General features: G+C 42.2%; 1 protein-coding gene across 1 annotated transcript in view; it reads left to right on the top strand.

The window, feature by feature from the left end:
• CCDC28B (coiled-coil domain containing 28B) overlaps positions 1 to 23850 on the top strand; it is a 68258-nt gene that overhangs the window by 38829 nt on the left and 5579 nt on the right. Inside the window, exon 5 of the mRNA XM_040421929.1 lies at positions 5016 to 5038. Within this exon, the coding sequence (XP_040277863.1) occupies positions 5016 to 5038 (23 nt within the window). The remainder of the gene's footprint in view (positions 1 to 5015; positions 5039 to 23850) is intronic.

Genomic DNA, 23850 nt, shown 5'->3' with positions numbered 1-23850 from the left:
ACATTGCGTGCAGCAGCAACCACAGCCTCCCAGACACTGTTCAGAGAGGTGTACTGTTTTCCCTCCTTGTAAATCTCACATTTGATGATGGACCACAGGTTGTCAATGGTGTTCAGATCAGGTGAACAAGGAGGCCATGTCATTAGATTTTCTTCTTTTATACCCTTTCTTGCCAGCCACGCTGTGGAGTACTTGGACGCGTGTGATGGAGCATTGTCCTGCATGAAAATCATGTTTTTCTTGAAGGATGCAGACTTCTTCCTGTACCACTGCTTGAAGAAGGTGTCTTCCAGAAACTGGCAGTAGGACTGGGAGTTGAGCTTGACTCCATCCTCAACCCGAAAAGGCCCCACAAGCTCATCTTTGATGATACCAGCCCAAACCAGTACTCCACCTCCACCTTGCTGGCGTCTGAGTCGGACTGGAGCTCTCTGCCCTTTACCAATCCAGCCACGGGCCCATCCATCTGGCCCATCAAGACTCACTCTCATTTCATCAGTCCATAAAACCTTAGAAAAATCAGTCTTGAGATATTTCTTGGCCCAGTCTTGACGTTTCATCTTGTGTGTCTTGTTCAGTGGTGGTCGTCTTTCAGCCTTTCTTACCTTGGCCATGTCTCTGAGTATTGCACACCTTGTGCTTTTGGGCACTCCAGTGATGTTGCAGCTCTGAAATATGGCCAAACTGGTGGCAAGTGGCATCTTGGCAGCTGCACGCTTGACTTTTCTCAGTTCATGGGCAGTTATTTTGCGCCTTGGTTTTTCCACACGCTTCTTGCGACCCTGTTAACTATTTTGAATGAAACGCTTGATTGTTCGATGATCACGCTTCAGAAGCTTTGCAATTTTAAGAGTGCTGCATCCCTCTGCAAGATATATCTCACTATTTTTGACTTTTCTGAGCCTGTCAAGTCCTTCTTTTGACCCATTTTGCCAAAGGAAAGGAAGTTGCCTAATAATTATGCACACCTAATATAGGGTGTTGATGTCATTAGACCACACCCCTTCTCATTACAGAGATGCACATCACCTAATATGCTTAATTGGTAGTAGGCTTTCGAGCCTATACAGCTTGGAGTAAGACAACATGCATAAAGAGGATGATGTGGTCAAAATACTCATTTGCCTAATAATTCTGCACTCCCTGTAGACGTGGTGGGGATAGATTAGCAATTCTCAAATAGCGAGAACTTTATTGGATTTACCATTTTCAAACACTGAAACCAAAAGGTATAAATGTAGCTTTTAGGGTGATATGACCCCCAGTGTTCCAGCTGGTGCCCCTATCTTTCCTGTACTGTAAGAATAAGACCAGTGAAGATGAAGAAAGTCACGGCACTCCAAGGCTAGTTCAATGTTCTTTAATCCACCAAATTACTGTAAGAATAAGACCAGCGCTCTACAAACATTTTTTTTAAATTTTTCCTTGTATATGTTTATACCTTAGGAAATTATGAAGATCACAATGAAAAAACCCAACATGAAGTCCCCGTGTGGTTTTTCTCCTTTATTATTATTTTAGTGTCCATTGTTTGTCTGTCTAAATTACTGCGCATAGATTGTAGACCAAAATTTAGAAGATATTGCTTTTCCTTTATAATAAATGTCCTTGATTGCCTGTATCCTAGTCAAGAGTTGGGAGCCACTTAATTGTGCCACTCAGCTCTTGACTGAGTTCTGGAGGCGAGATCCCTCGCTTTTTGCTGGGGTTCTGTCCTCCTTGGGAATCCTTGGACAGATTGTTCTGTGTGAACGTGGCCTGTCCACAATTTGGCCTTCTCTTTGGGATTTTGGGGTGTAGTGGATTGGGACCAGGGACATTGATCATGCCCCCGTGCCCGATCCCGCAATGGTGGAGGTGCGACCCTCAGTTACCGCTGGGGATTTAGCGCTTCCCCTGTAGACATACTTGACCTCACTGAAGAGACAATATGATGTGGAAGGTACATCGTGCTGTTTGCCTAGCGCTATTTTCCATTTTTCCCTGGTTTGTCTATTTGTTTATCCAGTTACTATGACTACCAGCAAAAGGATGTTTTGCCCCGCATAGACATGCGCAGTTGGCGGCTCGCATATAGTGAGCTCCATTGCTAGTACTGGCAGAGACACTGCATCGTCCCCTAGGCGCATGCGCACGGATGATGTGGAGTCCTCATATTGATTGAGTTGCGCCAGCGCAAGCGCACTGGACATTATTGTACGTTGAATCGTTACCACATGGATCTGATAATGGAGGGTGAGCGTCTCACGAAGTTGATTACCCAGATGTATTCTATTTTTCACACGTGCACTTTATTGTTTTTTTATGGGACACAATCATGGATTTTTTAAGGATTACATATTAATCATTGATATATATGCGATTTATCACACACTTGTCTATCACACATACCGGAGATTCAAGTATAAAATGTATTTTAATGAGAATTATTACTATATTTACACGTTTATAATCATGTTTATTTGTTGATTGACATCATCAATTTCTAATCATGTACACTTTGGCACTTACCTATATATACACCTGCTTGGAGCACTGTTATCACTGCTTGACAAAGGCTCCATTGAGATGAGCTGAAACGTTGCATTGGGTGTAATAAAGGATCCAATTTCCTTAACTAAGACCGGAGTGCTGCCTTGTTTCAATTTTTGATTACTGTCTGTCTATCTATCATATATTATATACTGTAGATTCATTACACAGAGAGTGATCTATTTCAAGCATTTATTTCTTTTAATGTTGATGATTATGGCTTACAGCTAATGAAAACGAGTTAGAATAAAGAGTCAGTATCTCAGAAAATTACAATATTGTGAAACAGTTTATTATTGTAGACTCATGGTGTCACACTGTAATCAGCCAATCAAAACACCTGCAAATATTTCCCAAGCCTTTAAATTGTCCTCAGTCTGGTTCAGTAAGCTACACAATCATGGGGAAGACTTGACAGTTGTCCAGAAGACAGTCAATGACACCCTTCACAAGGAGGGTAAGCCACATAAAGTAATTGCTAAAGAAGCTGGCTGTTCACAGAATGCTGTATCCAAGCATGTTAATGGAAAGTTGAGTGTAAGGGAAAAGTGTGGTAGAAAAAGCTGCACAAGCAACAGGGCTAATCATAGCCTTGAAAGGACTGTAAAGAAAAGGTCATTAAGAATTTTGGGGAGAATCACAAGGAGTGGACTGCGATTGGAGTCAGTGCTTCAAGAGCCACCACAAATACAGATGTATCAAGGACATCGGCTACAACTGTCACATTCCTTGTGTCAAGCACTCATGACCCAGACACAACGTCAGAAGTGTCTTACCTGGGCTATGGAGAAAAAGGACTAGACTGTTGCTCAGTGGTCCAAAGTCCTGTTTTCAGATGTAAATTTTGCATTTGATTTGGAAATCAAAGCCCCAGAGTATAGAGAAAGAGTGGAGTGCTTGAGGTCCACAGTGTGAAGTTTCAACAATCAGTGATGGTTTGGGGAGCCATGTCATCTTTTGGTGTTGGTCCACTGTGTTATATCAAGTCCAAAATCAGCGCAGCCATCTACCATAAAATTTTAGAGCACTTTATGCTTTACTCTACTGACAAGCTTTATGGAGATGCTGATTTCATTTTCCAGCAGGACTTGGCACTTGCCCACATTTCCAAAAGTACCAATACCTGGTTTAAGTGCTAGACTGGCCAGCAAACTAGCTTGACCTAAACCCCGTAGAGAATCTATGGGATATTGTCAAGAAGAAGATGAGAGCATCAGACCCAACAATGCAGACCAGCAGAAGGCAGCTATCAAAGCAACATGGGCTTTCATAACACCTCAGCAGTGCCACAGGCTGCTTGCCTCCATGCCACACCCCAATGATGCAATAATTAATGCAAAAGGAGCCCTCACCAAGTATTGAGTGCATATACTGTACATACTTTTCAGTAGGCCAACATTTCTGTATTAAAAATCATTTTTAATCACCATGGTAAAAGATCATGTGACGTACCATGTGATGACCGGAGTGACGTCATCCCAGGTCCTTGAACTATAGTTAATGCTCACCACAGGTCCTATACAGTAAAAGAGACAGACGGAGATGCCGGCTACGCGAGCAAGTGGATTAAGGTGAGTTAAATTATTATAATTTTTTTTTAACCCCTCCAGTGCTGTTTTACTATGCATTCTGTATTCAGAATGCTATTATTTTCCCTTATAACCATGTTATAAGGAAAAATAATAATGATCGGGTCTCCATCCCGATCGTCTCCTAGCAAACGTGCGCGAAAATCGCACCGCATCCGCACTTGCTTGCGGATGCTTGCGATTTTCACGCAACCCCATTCATTTCTATGGGGCCTGCGTTACGTAAAAAACGCACAAAGAGGAGCATGCTGCGATTTTCACGCAACGGAAAAGTGATGCGTGAAAATCACCGCTCGTGTGCACAGCCCAATAGAAATGAATGGGTCGGTATTCAGTGCGGGTGCAATGCGTTCACCTCCCGCATCGCATCCGCGCGGAATACTCGCTCGTGTGAAAGGGGCCTAAGTGTACCCATTGCGTCACGTGACATGACGCAAGGGAAGCAGGAACCAGCAATTGTCTGCAGCAGCATCAAAGCAGAAGCTTACATCATGGGAGTGCTGCGGAGCAGCTGAGGCTGGAGAGAGAAGGAGCGGGGAGCCAGTGTTGGGAAGCAGGTAAGTATGCTTCCCTACCCAAGTCTGCCCAAGAGTGGGTGCCAAAAACCCCCAAAGGTGCACAACCCCTTTAAAGTTACATACTTTTATACTAAAGGGGTTGTCTCACAAATGTATTTTTCTTTAAAAGATTATGGTGTAAAATAATAAAAATAAGTCATGGTCACCTTACTGATCTCCTGTATGTTAGTTGTACTGTATATATTTTATAATTATTAATAATGAACATATGTATAAAAATATGTGTAAGGCTATTGTTATATCAGTTATGTTTATTTGATTTGTATTTGATTGGGAACTAAAGTGTCTAACAAACACAAAATTTCTTTTATTTCAGCTGGAAGAACTGAGCAACTCTATGTATCCTTTTCAGTATGTTTAAAGGGAGTGTTTTAGACCGCTCAGATCGTGTTATAGAACGTTTGCCCTCCATTAAAATAGTACGTCTCTAGTGTCTGTCCCACATAGAGAGCCTGAAAAAAGTACAGTACAGGTAACCGCTCCCCTTGCAGTCCTCTGGCCCGCCCTTTTGGTCAGTCCTCAAGCGCCAGTGTTAAGATCAGTGCCTCTGCCTATAGTGGGCAGAGCAGTGCACATGTGCGGGCTCCTAAGTGGCTGGCGCTCATGCCAGATCTCCAAGCCAGAGGAGGAGGACGAAGTAGGAGAGGAGGAGAGGACCGCAAGGGGAGAGATTATCTGGGCACATAGCTGAGCATCCTGGGCACTTGCAGCCGTAACTTCACCCCTGGGCACTTACAACAGCTAATTTGCATATCTTTACAAAGTACTTTTTTTAGGATCTCTGCATGGGACAGACACAAGAGAGGAACTCAGAGTAGGAGACAGACTCCCTTTAAAGGGAATGTATCACCCATATTTTTTCACTAATTAAAACCAGATAGTGACACATGGTTTTTTCTAATCTATTTTTTTTTTCTAACTGCAGATTTTTTTTATTCTGTTTTCTGTACACAATGCATTACAGCATCTATTTGGAGATATTTATTGAATTCTACGGGAGAGTGTTCTAGACATGCTCTGTGACCTGTGAAGGTTTATTTAGCATGGAGGGTTAGAAGATGTAATGTTAACATTACCAACTGTGAAATGTGGAGACTATCTAAACTGCAGGATTTTAGGATTCTTTTAAAATTTTAGTGACATGGACAATTAAAAAAAAAAAACACCTAAAATTCTTTAAAAAATGTTTAAAGGGGTGTCCAAGTTAAATAAAAAAAACTCCCCTGTTAATGTACTGTTCTAACAAAAGAATCTATACTCTATACCTTTTTTCCCCTGCTTTTTCCTGCACTGCTGCCTTCCCACTAGTGTTTGATTTTCTGGCTGCGGCATGCGCCCGGCTCCTCCCTGCCAGTGGCATCATTTTCCAGGCTGCAGAGGTGATATTCCATGCTCAGCAATGATGTCCCATGTACTGCTGAGGCCACAGATTGGCTGCACAGTGACCTATGTCTCCTCTGCAGCCAGGAAGATGATGCCAGTGGCAGGGAGGACCCGAGCGCATGCTGAAAGAAGCATAGGAGAGAAGGGGTGAGCATAGATTCTTTTGTTATTTTAGCACATAGGGCTGCCTGAGTTTTGAAAATGCACGATTCTGTTTATAGGGTATCAGCCACCAGACAGGGTCTCAGATAAGATAAGGTATTTCTAGAATGCTATGGATATGTCATAAATGTTAGTCATCAGAGTGTGATCAAGTAGAAACAGTAAAGGAGAAGACATCACTACTTGTGATAAATCACAGGTACTTTTTATTGTCATTGGAACTGTAAGATGGTCAGACAAAAACATGAAGTTTGGCTCCAGGGTACTCATTGTTTTCTACCTTCCCATTCTGCTTTAGTGAAATACATAAAAACTTGCCAATAAAGAAATGTATGGGACATAAGAAATACCAAAAAAGATGGCTGTTATGGTGGTCTTCCCATAAAATTGAGCAGTTGGAGTAATAATTGGAACCTCTATAGGGATAAAATGTCATGGTCCCTTCTGTGAGAGAGGTGAGAAGATCGGATAGACTTGCTGCACGTGAGGCTATCTGACAGGTCTCTCTGTTTTCCTCTATGTATGTTGTTGTTTGGCAGGATCTCATCTCTCCTCAGGCGCCGCTCGTTATCAGTGATGAGGCTCTATTTAGATCCGCCTCACACTGCTGACCATGCGGTTCATAGTTTCTGCTTGAAGTTGCTAGTGCTGGTTTGTCTTGGATCTCCTGCTTCTCCATACATCTCTAAGCTAAGTACTTGTTGCCTTCGCTGTTTCTTATTATCTGGTGTGTGTTGTTTCTAGGCCTCAGGGAGACGCAGGCTCCTTCATTCTGGAAGGAACTAGCTGTCTCATCCCCTGCTACCTATCCTAGGGCTCGTCAGTTTTAGCAGGGCTTTAGGTATCCGGTGTATGAGTATTTCCACCATCAGGATCTGCTCATACTGGCAGGAGTTAGGGAAAGGCCTAGGGATTACTAGGAGGTCACCATCCCTCTTCCTTAGCTTTTGAGGCCTAGCTTGTTGTCTATTCGTTGTGGTGTGTGTAACAGATCTCCTGGCACCCCGACTGGGTACCTCCATTGATGGATGCTCCTAGTGCTTCCTAAGGGCTCCAAGCACTCCACTTGACATCGTAACCACCACAGACCCCACGAACTACCGCAGCTTGGTTGGGGTCTCGCCGTCCTCCACCCACGCTGGATCCAAGACCGGGCTTCAGCTTCCAGTGGGTGAACCTCTCCTAAATCCAAAGAGCAGGAACCAGGAACAAACTCTTACAAGAGCTTATACTCAGGGGAGTATTGTGATATAGCAATCCCCAAGAGTGTAGTTATCCCATCCCCCAAACATGAGCCAAGACTTCGTGAAGGGGTAAAGCAGGTCTGGAGAATAAGTGTGTGTGTGTGTGGGGGGGGGATGACGACGTTGGTATCGCCTCGTGTCTTGGTGCTCGTCCGCTAGTTTGGCTGCGTCGTGTAGGGTACGGGGCTATCGATCCCTTACCCAGTCTTGTACCTCTGGTGCCAGCCCCTTGAAGAATTGTTCTAGGAGGACCAGTTGTAGTAGGTCCTCCAGGGTAGTGGCTTGGGTCGCTTGTATCCACCCCATGGCAGCTCTGTGTAAGCAGTGAGCCCATTCTGCATGAAAATCCTTTTCCTGCTTTTTAAGTTCCCGGAAACTACGTCTGCATGCATCGGGGGTAATGGCATAATGAGCTAGAATGGCCTGTTTCACCTTCTGGTAGTCTCTGCTATCCTCATCCGGAACTGCGCGGTATGCCTCTGCTGCGCAGCCAGATAATCTACCGGCGAGCAGGAGTACCAGGTCTGCGGGGATGATATCATGCAGCTGGCACAATCTTTCAAAGTCCTGTAGATATCCGTCAATGTCATCCTCTGTATCAGCATAATTTTTAAATGCTTGATAGGGAATCTTAATTTTTCCCTGGGTAATGCTGGATGGTGCTGGTGACCCCTCTCTGGATTCGCGGCCTGTTTTGTAGCTGCCTGGCCATGATATACTCCTGTACATCTGCCATTAATCTTTCCAATGTCTCCGTGGGTGGTGTTTCTGGGTAAAACTCTAATCTGGTTCTGAGTTCTTTTTGGAACTCGGTTTCTTCCCTCTGTGGTGGAGGTGCCGTATTATTTGCTCGGTCTCCCTCCATGAGTTCGGCAATATGGGTAGCTTTCATTTTATTGCTAGCTATTTTACCCTTTGCTTCCAACAGTTCTTTTAGTGTAGCTCGATTCAGTGCGGCATAGTTCATCTCCATTCACCGTCCATTCGTATAGCCGAACATATTCCCAAACTCCGGTTTTTATACGAATGGCTGTTTCAACGAACCGCTGTTTTGCTGTGAGGTTTGAATCCCGTCGCTTGCCACCAATTGTAGCAGAGTAATAGTATAATCCACGGTATCTCCGCTGGTAGTCTTATCCCGCATACACGATACAGGTAGCGTAAGTATAATCCCTTTTTCCCAAGAACTGGCCGACACACAGTTTGGGAGTCAACAACAACTCTTTTAGGGTCCATTCACACATCCGTGTGTGTTTTGCGGATCTACGGATCCGCAAAACATGGACATCAGCAATGTGTGTTCCGCATTTTGCGGACCGCACATCGCCGGCACTAATAGAATATGCCTATTCTTGTCTGCAATTGCGGACCAAGAATAGGGCATGTTCTATTCTTTTCGGGAACGGAAATGCAGACCCGGAAGTGCGGGTCCGCATTTCTGGATCCGGTCCGCACATTGTGCGGCCCCATAGAAATGAATGGGTCAGCAATTCCGTTCCGCAAAATGAGGAACAGAATTGCGGATGTGTGAATGGACCCTTATTGTAATGTAACAATTTATATACAAGTCCCCATGCAAGGGGTTTCCATAATGGCATTCCAGGGGTTTTCCCCTGGTGGACTCTGTGGAAAACTTAACCTGCAATGCTATTCCCTTATGGTTCTTTACTTGTAAGACAAAAAGTAATCAATGACCTGCTTAGCATTTGTCTGGTTGTTCAGTAGAAACACAATGGCTACAATGTCAATTGGGTTATCCCTCAGGCTGAGGCGATGTGTGGCCTGTAAGCAGTTTGTGATTAGAGAATGTATAATTTTCTGGGGGTATTGTTCCATAGAACACAATGGATACAATGTTAATGGGGTTATCTCCCAGGCTGAGGGGAGGGGATGTGTGGCATACACATCTGTTCGTGAAACTAGCATATGAATGCCCTCAGTCTTGTAGAGTGTAAAATTAACACATGAACCCAGTCTTTGATATACTGAAGTGGCTAGGTTTGCCACAGTGTGTATTTGGTGTTTTCCCTTTCCCTTAGGTCTCATGCACACGACCGTGGTGTGTTTTGCAGTCCGCAAACCGTGTATCCGCAAAACACGGATGGCGTCCGTGGGTGTTCCGCAATTTGCGGAACGGCACAGACCGCCTTCAATATAAATGCCTATTCTTGTCCGTAAAGCGCGGACAAGAATAGGACATGTTATTTTTTTTTTGCGGGGCCGCGGAACGGAGCCACGGATGCGGACAGCATACGGAGTGCTGTCCGCATCTTTTGCGGCCCCATTGAAGTGAATGGGTCCGCATCCGAGCTGCCAAAACGGCGGCTTGGATGCGGACCCAAACAACGGCCGTGTGCATGAGGCCTTAACCTGTGACATAAAATGATCTACACTGCCTGACGTTTTTGTGCTTCTGATATTTTCATACATCATGGAAAAGGTCAGGAGATTATAGAATCTGATTTATATACAGTGGGAACAGGAGCTCCAACGTGTATGTCTGTGACAAGACAGTGTGAAGCTGCAAGAAGCAATGTCCTGTGCTTGTCGCTAATAAACAAAATACCCTTTAGATCCCAGATCATATATGGTTGTAATGGCAGGGAAATTTTACCCCAAAGAAGAACTGCTCTTTTACTGAGCTGGCATCTTACAATGCTCCTGGAGATTCTAAAGCAATAACAGTCAAGTGCATAAACTATGAAAGAATGATAGCGCCATCTAGTGTTCATCTTGCAGACTTTCAGCTATTACATTCCTTAAATATAACTGTAAAGAAACACTTTATGACAGCATATACATTACTTCATCCATCTTCCTTATTTCTAAATACACAAAGAAGCTGCAAGGCAGACAGAGAAGATTAAGGAATTAACTCTGCTTCATTTTGCCTTTACATTTTACAACACAATGGCCTCCCTTTTCCCATTTTGTTAATGAGAAGACACCTCTAATTAAAAAGCAAAGTGATAGTATATATTTTAACCCCTTAAGGACTCGGCCCTATTTCATCTTCTGGACTTGGCCATTTTTTGCAAATCTGACCAGTGTCACTTTAAGTGCTGATAACTTTAAAATGCTTTGACTTATCCAGGCCATTCTGAGATTGTTTTTTCGTCACATATTGTACTTCATGATACTGGTAAAATGAAGTAAAAAAAATTCATTTTTATTTATAAAAAAATACCAAATTTACCAAAAATGTGTAAAAAATGGCAAATTTCCAAGTTTCAATTTCTCTACTCCTATAATACATAGTAATACCTCCAAAAATTGTTATTACATTACATTCCCCATATGTCTACTTCATGTTTGGATCATTTTGGGAATGATATTTTATTTTTTGGGGATGTTACAAGGCTTAGAAGTTTAGAAGCAAATCTTGAAATGTTGCAGAAATTTTCAAAAACCCCATTTTTAGGGACCAGTTCAGGTCTGAAGTCACTTTGCGAGGCTTACATAATAGAAACCACCCAAAAATGACCCCATTCTATAAACTACACCCCTCAAGGTATTCAAAACTGATTTGACAAACTTTGTTAACCCTTTAGGTGTTCCACAAGAATTAATGGAAAATATAGATACAATTTCAAAATTTCCCTTTTTTGGCAGATTTTCCATTTTAATAATTTTTTTCCAGTTACAAAGCAAGGGATAACAGCCAAACCAAACTCAATATTTATGGCCCTGATTCTGTAGTTTACATAAACACCCCATATGTGGTTGTAAACTACTGTACGGGCACACGGAAGGGCGCAGAAGGAAAGGAATGCCATACGGTTTTTTGGAAAGCAGATTTTGCTGGACTGTTTTTTTTGACACCATGTCCCATTTGAAGCCCCCCTGATGCACCCCTAGAGTAGAAACTCCATAAAAGGGACCCCATCTAAGAAACTACACCCCTCAAGGTATTCAACACTGATTTTACAAACGTCGTTAACCCTTTAGGTGTTCCACAAGAATTAACGGAAAAGAGATACAATTTCAAAATTTCACTTTTTTTTTGCAGATTTTACATTTTAATATTTTTTTTACTTTTACAAAGCAAGGGTTAACAGCCAAACAAAACTCAATATTTATGGCCCTGATTCTGTAGTTTACAGAAACACCCCATATGTGGTCGTAAACTGTTGTACGGGCACACGGCAGGGCGCAGAAGGAAAGGAATGCCATACAGTTTTTGGAAGGCAGATTTTGCTGGACTGTTTTTTTTTTTGACACCATGTCCCATTTGAAGCCCCCCTGATGCAACCCTAGAGTATAAACTCCATAAAAGTGACCCAATCTAAGAAACTACACCCCTCAAGGTATTCAAAACAGATTTTACAAACGTCGTTAACCCTTTAGGTGTTCCACAAGAGTTATTGGCAAATGGAGATGAAGTTTCAGAATTTAAATTTTTTGGCAAATTTTCAATTTTAATCCATTTTTCCCAGTAACAAAGCAAGGGTTAACAGCCAAACAAAACTCAATATTTATGGCCCTGATTCTGTAGTTTACAGAAACACCCCATATGTGGTCGTAAACTGTTGTACGGGCACACGGCAGGGCGCAGAAGGAAAGGAATGCCATATGGTTTCTGGAAGGCAGATTTTGCTAGACTGTTTTTTTTTTACACCATGTCCCATTTGAAGCCCCCCTGATGCACCCCTAGAGTAGAAACTCCAAAAAAGTGGCCCCATTTTAGAAACTACGGGATAGGGTGGCAGTATTGTTGGTACTAGTTTAGGGTACATATGATTTTTGGTTGCTCTATATTACACTTTTTATGAGGCAAGATAACAAGAAATAGCTGTTTTGGCACCGTTTTTATTTTTTGTTATTTACAACATTCATCTGGCAGGTTAGATCATGTGATATTTTTATAGACCAGGTTGTCACGGATGCAGCGATACCTAATATGTATACTTTTTTTCTATTTATGTAAGTTTTACACAATGATTTCATTTTTTGAGCAAAAAAAATAATGTTTTAGTGTTTCCATAGTCTGAGAGCCATAATTTTTTCAGTTTTTGGGCGATTACCTTGGGTAGGGTATGATTTTTGCGGGATGAGATGACGGTTTTATTGGCACTATTTTAGGGTGCGTGTGACTTTTTGATCGCTTGCTATTACACTTTTTGTGATGTAAGGTGACAAATAATGGTTTATTTAGCACAGTTTTTATCTTAATTTTTTACGGTGTTCATCTGAGGGGTTAGGTCATGTGATATTTTTATAGAGCCGGTCAATACGGATGCGGCGATACCTAATATGTATACTTTTTTTTTATTTATGTAAGTTTTACACAATGATTTCATTTTTGAAGCAAAAATAATTATGTTTTAGTGTCTCCATATTCTGAGAGCCATAGTTTTTTCAGTTTTTGGGCGATTATCTTAGATAGGGTCTCATTTTTTGCGGGATGAGATGACCGTTTGATTGGCACTATTTTAGGGTACATATGACTTTTTGATCGCTTGCTATTACACTTTTTGTGATGTAAGGTGACAAAAAATGGTTTATTTAGCACCGTTTTTATTTTTTATTTTTTACGGTGTTCATCTGAGGGGTTAGCTCATGTGATATTTTTATAGAGCCGGTCGATACGAACGCGGCGATACCAAATATGTATACTTTTTTTTATTTATGTAAGTTTTACACAATAACAGCTTTTTTAAAACAAAAAAAATTGATGTTTTAGTGTCTCCATATTCGGAGCCATAGTTGTTTTTTTTTTGGGCGATTGTCTCAGGTAGGGGCTCATTTTTTGCGGGATGAGGTGACGATTAGATTGGTACTATTTTTGTGGGCAAACGCCTTTTTGATCGCTTGCTGTTGTACTTTTTGTGATGTAAGGTGACAAAAAAATGGTTTATTTAGCACAGTTTTTATTTTTTATTTTTTACGGTGTTCATCTGAGGGGTTAAGTCATGTGATATGTTTATAGAGCCGGTCGATACGAACGCGGCGATACCTAAGAAATACCTGTAAACTTTTCTCCCCCCCCCCCCTATTTTTTACCATTTTTTTTTAAACCTTATTTGGGGAAAATTTAGTTTTTGTTTATTTTTACTTGAAACTTAATTTTTGGGGGGGGGGAAACTTTATTTTTTCAACTATTTTTTCACTTTATTTTTTCAACTATTTTTTCACTTTATTTTATTTATTTTTTATTTTGTCCCACTTTGGGACTTGAACTTTTGGGGGTCTAATCCTTTACAATGCATTCCAATACTTCTGTATTGTAATGCATTGGCTGTATGAGTAATACAGTGAGAATTACTCATACAGCTTCGGGACTGTGAGATCCAGGGGGCTGTACATGTGCACTTGGCCAGAAGCTACAGGTCCCTCCTGAATTCAACGGCATCATCATCCTAATGCACTGTGGTATTTGGGTTTGCCGGGGCATTATTTTGTGCTGTACTGTGGTATTGCTGGCCCCACCTACTTGTGTTGCCCTGCCTTTCAGTTCAAACTCACCTACAACTTGGGGCCACTTTTAGTTTTTTTTTCCAGGGACACTTTAAGTTCCCAATCTGCCATTGGGGAGGTCCCATGTACAAACTGGAGCACTGATGCTAGGTTTACATAGCTCAGCTCACTCATTTTTATTTTTTATTTTTTACAAATATAGTATTAAAGCCCTCGAATTTTTCAAGAATTAGAGGGTTAAAAGGATTGTTTCAATAATATAAATGTATCCCGCCCAACAGATATCACTTTTCCCAAATACTGCCATTTATCCAAACTGCCTTTTTCTAAAGTCATTAGCCTACCATTGGCAAATCTATTATCATTTTCAGTTGCTGTAGGTCAGGGATCAGCAACCTCCGAACACGCCAGCTGTTCTGAAACTACAACTCCCAGAATCCTCCTTTCACTTCTGTGGGAGTTACAAGAACAGCAGAGTAAGTTTGCATGCTGAGAGTTGTAGTTTCGCAGCAGCTGGAGTGCCGGAGGTTGCTGATCCCTGCTGTAGGTTATGTCCTGCATTGGAGTCTTGTAATGCAGGAGGTAGGAAAGTGTCAATGGCAAGAACAAGGGGAGTGGTTAGTGTCACATGATCTGCTGATATCAGGACACATCTCACTGTCCTAAGGAATGATGGGACAGCAGACACATGACAAACCAGGAAGCATGGGGATAAGAGAAAACGGCAATTGAGATAACTTAAAAAGAAAAAAAAACCTAAGACCTCATATCAGACCCCCAAGCTCCATCAGCCTTAGGTCAAACTCTCAGACCCCCAAGCTTCACCAGCCTCAGATCAGCCCTCCCATCAGACCATCCAACCTCCATTAACCCCTTAAGGACCCAGAAAAAAACCTCCCAGGCTGTGAGCTCTGCGCTGCGATTGGCCAGCGCTACAGCCTAGGAGAAGGAGACGCCCAGCAGAACAAGGGCAGACTCCGCCTACTATAACCAAGTCCCCGAACATACCGGAGGACATAACGGGAGAACGGAGCGGCGCCCAGGGATAATAGTAAGTGCAGTGAGATCCCTGGGCGCCGCTGTATATGTCATGATACTTAGTTCACAATGTCAGGGTCGGTGAAAGGTCCTCTTTAAAGGGATTCTGTCACCAAGTTTTGGGCTATAGAGCTGCGGACATGCACGGCTAGATCGCCGCTAGCATGTCCGCAATATATCTGTCCTATAGGGCTGTGTGCTTTTAATTTCTTTAAAAAAGGATTTTATAGATATGTAAATGAGTCTTGTATGTGTCCAAGGGGCTGTACGAACCTTCCTGGAGCCCAGCCGTGCCCAGCCACGCCCACCTGTGAAGAAGCCCAGCACCGCCTATGTCCTCCGAATCTCCTCCTTTCATCAACTATAGATTGCCGTAATCTCGCGATGCGGCAATCTATAGTTGATGAAAGGAGGAGATTCGGAGGACATAGGCGGTGCTGGGCTCCTTCACAGGCGGGCGTGGCTGGGCACGGCTGGGCTCCAGGAAGGTTCGTACAGCCCCTTGGACACATACAAGACTCATTTACATATCTATAAAATCCTTTTTTAAAGAAATTAAAAGCACACAGCCCTATAGGACAGATATATTGCGGACATGCTAGCGGCGATCTAGCCGTGCATGTCCGTATCTCTATAGCCCAAAACTTGGTGACAGAATCCCTTTAAGGATCAGGCCATTTTTAGCAAATCTGACATGTGTCACTTTATGTGGTGATAACTTTAAAACTCTTTTACTTATCCAAGTCATTCTGAGACTGTTTTCTTATCACATATTGTACTTCATGACAGTGGTAAAATTGAGTCAAAAAATGTAATTTTTATTTATAAAAAGATACCAAATTTAACAATAAATTTGGAAAAAGTTACAAATTTCCAAATTTCAATTTCTCTACTTTTATAATACAGTAGATAGTAATAACTCCAAAAATAGTTATTACTTTACATTCCCCATATTTCTACTTCATGTTTGGATCATTTTGTGAATGCCAATTTATTTTTTGGGGACGTTAGAAGGCTTAGAAGTTTAGAAGCAAATCTAGAAATTTTTCTGAAACTTTCCAAAACCCACTTTTTAATGACCAGTTTAGGTCTGAAGTCACTTTGTGAGGCTTAGGCCTCCTTCACATGACAGTTTTTTGCGTTCCGTATACGGAACCGTTCATTTCAATGGTTCCGCAAAACAAATGGAATGTACTCTGTATGCATTCCATTTCCGTTCCATTGAAAAATAGAACATGTTCTATTATTGCCCACAAATCACGTTCCGTGGCTCCATTCAAGTCAATGGGTCCGCAAACAAAATGTAACAGATACGGAAATGCGTCCGTATGTCTTCCGCATCTGTTCCGTTTTTGCGGAACCATCTATTGAAAATGTTATGCCCAGCCCAATTATTTCTATGTAATTACTGTATACTGTATATGCCATACGGAAAAACGGAACAGAAATGGAAATAAAAAACGGAACAACACATGAAAAACAGACCGCAAAATACAGAAAAAGCCATACGGTCGAATGAAAGAGGCCTTACATAATAGCAACTACCCAAAAATGACCCCATTTTATTTATTTTTTTTAAATATCTTTATTAGTATATAAAAAGAATACACAAGGAAAGAATTTGAGTAAACACTCAATATAGTTAATACCTTTTTTCCTTTTCCCTCTTCCTTTTCCCTTTTCCCCCCAACCCAACCCCCCACCCCCCCACCCCAGCCCTGTGATGCGTCCACCCTCCCCTCCCCCTCCCAACCCCCTCCCAACAGAGAAGAAAGGGGCAGGAGACAGGACGAGAAAAAAAGAAAGGGGAAAAAAAAAGGAGAATTTAATATAAAACATTACAGTCGATCAGATCTTCCAGCCATCCCATATCTTAATTCTCGTCTACATCTCTCTGCCTATAGAGAATCTGTTCATAATTTTTTACCTTATTGACTAAGTTTATCCAGGTGTTTAGCTCTGGAGTATGACGAGCAAACCAGCTCCGGCTGATCAAGATTCTAGCTAACAACAATATCCTCCCTAAGAGAATCTTTTGGTATTTATGGTTGCTTATTGTGGAGAGATCATTCAGCAAGAACAATTGTGGCTCAAAGAGGATTCGCATTTTAAGTTTGTAAATAAGGAAGTTATTAATGCTATTCCAATATTTTCTAAGTTCTGGACAAGTCCAGATCATATGGAGGTAATCCACACAAAAGGTATCACATCTAGGGCACTTAGATGTATCTCTTAGCCCACATTTGTTTAACCATAGAGGGGTAACATATAATCTGTGACAGATACTAAACTGCACTAGAACATGGTTGAAATTTTGAGATAGTGAACCTAGATTAATAAAAATATTCCCCCACCCTTCTAATTGTATATTTGGACAATCCAACTCCCAGGCCCTTTGTCCTGGTGATTGTGTATCACAAAACCGTGCCTTTAGTAATAGTTTGTATATATTTGAAATCTTAATTCTTAGGGGTGTCGTCCCTGTCCAATCATTTAAAAACAGGAACTATCTATATCCAGTATTCATTTATCATTAGAGATGAGCAAACTTCTGTTTTAAGTTCGGCGTCTAAAGTTCGGCTTCCGGTTAGCGGAGGATCCCGATATGGATTCCGAATTCCGTTGTGGTCCGTGGTAGCGGAATCAATAATGGCCGATTATTGATTCCGCTACCACGGACCACAACGGAATTCGGAATCCATATCGGGATCCTCCGCTAACTGGAAGCCGAACTTTAGACGCCGAACTTAAAACAGAAGTTCGCTCATCTCTATTTATCATCCAAACTAGATAGTGCCGACAGCAGCTGCAAACATCTAAAGTCCGTGAACGACTTAATCTCTCTATCCTTGACTACTTGTGAAATGTAGAGAATACTATTCTTTTGCCAAAATGTATCCGTTGCAATACCATCTAGAATCTGTAGATGTGCGTTATGCCAAAGAGGCGTGAATATAAGTGAACCCTTTACCCTCAACCATATTCTAGTAGTAGCCCAGAATTTAGAAAGTAATTTTGTAGTCTCTTTATAACTCCGTTGACTAAACAAAAGTCCAGATTCCAAGAGAGTGAATATATTGTTATGTAAATAAATCCCTACTAGGCTCCTTAACCACTTAAGGACCACAGGTTTATACCCCCCCTAGTGACCAGGCCCTTTTTTACAAATCGGCACTCCACAACTTTAGCGGTTTATTGCTAGGTCATGCAACTTACCACCCAAATTAATTTTACCTCCTTTTCTTCTCACTAATAGAGCTTTCATTTGGTGGTATTTCATTGCTGCTGACATTTTTACTTTTTTTGTTATTAATCGAAATTTACCGATTTTTTTTTGCAAAAAAATGACATTTTTCACTTTCAGTTGTAAAATTTTGCACAAAAAAAAGGACCTCCATATATAAATTTTTCTCTAAATTTAGGCTGGGTTCACACTTGAGCGTTTTACAGCGCGTTCAAACGCGCTGTAAAACGCTCAACACATGAAAACCAATGCTTCCCTATGGCCCTGGTTCTCACTTGAGCGTTTTACAGCGCTGAAAAACGCGCTGTAAAACGCCCTACGCTCAAACAAGTACTTGAGCTTCTTTGGGGCGTTTTGACGCGCGTTTGTGGCCATAGGACATTGCAGTCAATCACACAAACGCGCGTCAAACGCGCGTTTACTATTGCAAAAAACGCTCGTCAAAAACGCGCGTTAAACGCGCATATCAAAGACGCTCAGGTCTGAACCCAGCCTTATTGTTCTACATGTCTTTGATAAAAAAAAAATGTTTTGGTAAAAAAAAAAATGGTTTGGGTAAAAGCTATAGCGTTTACAAACTATGGTACAAAAATGTGAATTTCCGCTTTTTGAAGCAGCTCTGACTTTCTGAGCACCTGTCATGTTTCCTGAGGTTCTACAATGCCCAGACAGTAGAAAACCCCCACAAATGACCCCATTTCGGAAAGTAGACACCCTAAGGTATTCGCTGATAGGCATAGTGAGTTCATAGAACTTTTTATTTTTTGTCACAAGTTAGCGGAAAATGATGATTTTTTTTAAATTTATTTTTTTCTTACAAAGTCTCATATTCCACTAACTTGTGACAAAAAATAGAAACTTCCATGAACTCACTATGCCCATCACGAAATACCTGGGGGTGTCTTCTTTCCAAAATGGGGTCACTTGTGGGGTAGTTATACTGCCCTGGCATTTTAGGGGCCCGAATGCGAGAGAAGTAGTTTGAAATCAAAATCTGTAAAAAAATGGCCGGTGAAAGGTGCTCTTTGGAATGTGGGCCCCTTTGCCCACCTAGGCTGCAATAAAGTGTCACACATGTGGTATTGCCGTACTCAGGAGAAGTTGGGCAATGTGTTTTGGGGTGTCATTTTACATATACCCATGCTGGGTGAGATAAATATCTCGGCAAAAGACAACGTTTCCCATTTTTTTTATACAAAGTTGGCATTTGACCGAGATATTTCTCTCACCCAGCATGGGTATATGTAAAATGACACCCCAAAACACATTGCCCAACTTCTCCTGAGTACGGCGATACCAGATGTGTGACACTTTTTTGCAGCCTAGATGCGAAAAGGGGCCCACATTCCTTTTAGGAGGGCATTTTTAGACATTTGGATCCCAGACTTCTTCTCACGCTTTAGGGCCCCTAAAATGCCAGGGCAGTATAACTACCCCACATGTGACCCCATTTTGGAAAGAAGACACCCCAAGGTATTCAATGAGGGGCATGGCGAGTTCATAGAATATTTTTTTTTTTGCCACAAGTTAGCGGAAATTGTTTTTTTTTTTTTTTTTCTCCCAAAGTCTCCCTTTCCGCTAACTTGGAACAAAAATTTCAATCTTTCATGGACTCAATATGCCCCTCAGCGAATACCTAGGGGTGTCTTCTTTCCGAAATGGGGTCACATGTGGGGTATTTATACTGCCCTGGCATTTTAGGGGCCCTAAAGCGTGAGAAGAAGTCTGGAATATAAATGTCTAAAAATTTTTACGCATTTGGATTCCGTGAGGGGTATGATGAGTTCATGTGAGATTTTATTTTTTGACACAAGTTAGTGGAATATGAGACTTTGTAAGAAAAAATAAAAATAAAAAATTTCCGCTAACTTGGGCCAAAAAAATGTCTGAATGGAGCCTTACAGGGGGGTGATCAATGACAGGGGGGTGATCAGGGAGTCTATATGGGGTGATCACCCCCGTCATTGATCACCCCCCTGTAAGGCTCCATTCAGACGTCCGTATGTTTTTTACGGATCCACGGATACATGGATCGGATCCGCAAAACACATACGGACATCTGAATGGAGCCTTACAGGGGGGGTGATCAATGACAGGGGGGTGATCAATGACAGGGGGGTGATCAGGGAGTCTATATGGGGTGATCACCCCCCTGTCATTGATCACCCCCCTGTAAGGCTCCATTCAGATGTCCGTATGTGTTTTGCGGATCCGATCCATGTATCAGGGGATCCGTAAAAATCATACGGACGTCTGAATGGAGCCTTACAGGGGGGTGATCAATGACAGGGGGGTGATCAATGACAGGGGGGTGATCAGGGAGTCTATATGGGGTGATCACCCCCGTCATTGATCACCCCCCTGTAAGGCTCCATTCAGAAGTCCGTATGTGTTTTGCGGATCCGATTCATGTATCAGTGGATCCGTAAAAATCATACGGACGTCTGAATGAAGCCTTACAGGGGGGTGATCAATGACAGGTGGGTGATCAGGGAGTCTATATGGGGTGATCACCCCCGTCATTGATCACCCCCCTGTAAGGCTCCATTCAGACGTCCGTATGTGTTTTGCGGATCCGATCCATATATCAGTGGATCCGTAAAAATCATACGGACGTCTGAATGGAACCTTACAAGGGGGTGATCAATGACAGGGGGGTGATCAGGGAGTCTATATGGGGTGATCAGGGGTGAATAAGGGGTTAATAAGTGACAGGGGGGGGTGTAGTGTAGTGTGGTGCTTGGTGCTACATATTACTGAGCTACCTGTGTCCTCTGGTGGTCGATCCAAACAAAAGGGACCATCAGAGGACCAGGTAGCAGGTATATTAGCCGCTGTTTCCAAAACAGCGTCTAATATACCTGTTAGGGGTTAAAAAAAATCGCATCTCCAGCCTGCCAGCGAACGATCGCCGCTGGCAGGCTGGAGATCCACTCGCTTACCTTCCGATCCTGTGAACGCGCGCGCCTGTGTGCGCGCGTTCACAGGAAATCTCGGCTCGCGCGAGATGATGCCAATCGGCGTTAGTGTAGCCTAGGAGAGCCGCCGCAATGACGCCTTTCGGCGTTACGTGTGCGGCAAGAGGTTAAAAGTGCACTATTTTTCCATTCATAACACATCAATAACTGAGCGGCAATAAAATAACCTTTGAAGCGAGACTGAAGGGAGGAAGAGACACCATGTCGGGGGACGTGATGACGTGAGTGTAGCGTTGCGCTCTCCCTGGGTTCGGGCTGCGATGCGTCTCCCTTTTTTTTTTTCTTCTAGAAATTGTGTTCTATAATGTCTATCAGAATTCTTGCCTGGAATGTACGGGGCCTGGGGAATAGAAGAAAGAGACAAGCAGTTTTTGATCTGATGCGGATCCATCTCCCAGCAATAGTATGTTTGTTGGAAACGCATCTTACTGGGGAGACCTCCAGGATGGTCGGCAGGGGATGGGCTGCACATACGTATCACTCCACTTTCTCTAGTTATTCTAGGGGAGTTACCGTTTTTATACATAGAACAGTTGATTTCGTGTGCGGGGCATCCTCTGTTGACCAACAAGGGAGATTTGTCTTCCTATACTGCAGGTTGATGGGGAAGACATGTATTTTGGCCTTTGTCTATATTCCACCTCCATTCTATTTCTCAGTCCTCAACTCGTTGTTAACATTTAAGGATAAATGGCCAGAGTGTCCAACACTGATTATTGGAGATTTCAATTGTGTTATCAATCCTGTGTTGGATAGGGTCTCTTCGGGTGTCAAGGAGGAAACTCCTGTACAGGGGTCCCCCTTGGCACGGTTTTGTTCTGAGGCCGGATTTGAAGATGTTTGGGGACATTTGGGCCACGGGAAAAGGGTTTTCTCATGCATCAGTAATTCAGGCAGATCCATGTCTAGAATAGACCTTGCCCTGATGAATAGAAAATATGTGAGATTTGTAAAACGAATGAAGTATGAGACAAGATCATTCTCAGACCATCTACCCCTACTCCTTGAACTTTGTCCGACCCATGAGAAACATATAGAGAGGCCCCCATTCAGATTAAACCCTTATTGGCTATCAGTAATAAAGAGACATGAGATAATACAAAAGGAAATTAACCGATTTTGGGACACAAATTATGGCTCAGCAAAAAAACAGGTGGTATGGGATACCTTTAAGGCCTATATGAGGGGAATAATGGTCAGTAACATTGTGAACCTGAGAAAGGAGTATGGGAAAAAACAGAAAAACTTAGAAGAACTAGCATCCTCAGCTACACAATCCTTCTCTACAAATAAGACAGAGGAAAATAGGGAAAATATGCAGAAGACTACACAAGCATATTCCAACTTTTTGTTGGACAAGGCCCAACAAAGTTTATTTTTTAAGGGGCAAAAATATTTTACAGAATCAGGGCGACCTGGGAAACTTCTATCTAGAGTGATTTCGAGCCAGGAATCCAAAAAATATATAGACAATGTCCGACTGGCCAATGGTAGGATGGCTAGTGGACAAAGTTCTGTAGAGAAAGCGTTTTTGGATTATTTTTCAGACCTTTATAAAGCTGACTCTAAAGTTACAGATGAAATGATAGATTCTTATCTTGATGGCATTGTCTTTCCAACTATTACCGTGGCCCAAAAGAAAGCACTTGAGGTAGATTTTTCGATTCAGGAACTTGATGGGGCAATTAAATTATGTTCGGGTAATTCCACCCCCGGTTCAGATGTACTCCCATATGAATTTTATAGTAAATATAAGGAGATTATTTTTCCTAGACTTTTGGGGGTCTTTGCTGAATCGGTGGAGGATGGGAAACTGCCAGACTCAATGATCGAAGCTGTAATAACACTAGTTCCAAAAAAAGGCAAGGACCCCATAGATCTGGGATCGTATAGACCGATTTCACTGCTTAATGCAGATGTAAAGCTCCTCGCAAGGATTTTGGCCACAAGGTTCTCTAGGGTCATTTCCTCCATTGTCCATCCAGATCAGAATGGATTTATTCCAAACAAGGGCACTCATCATACTCTTCATCGGCTCTTTGCTAACATACAAGCCCCTGGGGGGGCCACCCGCTCCATCCTGTCACTGGATGCCTCTAAGGCCTTTGACAGGGTGGAGTGGCGTTTTCTCTGGAGGGTTCTGATCAGGATGGGTTTTGGGGAGAAATTTATAAATACCCTTAAATTACTGTATAGATTCCCTACGGCGAAACTGAGTCTTAATGGGATCCTGACTACTAGTTTTGATCTAAATAGAGGTACACGCCAGGGCTGTCCACTATCACCATTGTTATTTGATATTTACACCGAGCACCTAGCTCTGGCCATTAGGCAGGATGATCAAATTAAAGGATTCGGAACATTAGGAGTGGACGATCGTATTTCCTTATATGCGGATGATGTTCTTTTTTTTATAGACCACACGGAAATAACTCTCCCAAGAATCATCCAAATGGTTAAACATACAGTGGGATGCGAAAGTTTGGGCAACCTTGTTAATCGTCATGATTTTCCTGTATAAATCGTTGGTTGTTACGATAAAAAATGTCAGTTAAATATATTATATAGGAGACACACACAGTGATATTTGAGAAGTGAAATGAAGTTTATTGGATTTACAGAAAGTGTGCTATAATTGTTTAAACAGAATTAGGCAGGTATATAAATTTGGGCACTGTTGTCATT

Source organism: Bufo bufo, chromosome 3 (genome assembly GCF_905171765.1).
Source record: "Bufo bufo chromosome 3, aBufBuf1.1, whole genome shotgun sequence".
In the NCBI taxonomy this organism is placed as follows: domain Eukaryota; kingdom Metazoa; phylum Chordata; class Amphibia; order Anura; family Bufonidae; genus Bufo; species Bufo bufo.
Note: the sequence above shows the minus strand (reverse complement) of the source record. Positions and strands in the feature narration are given on the sequence as shown.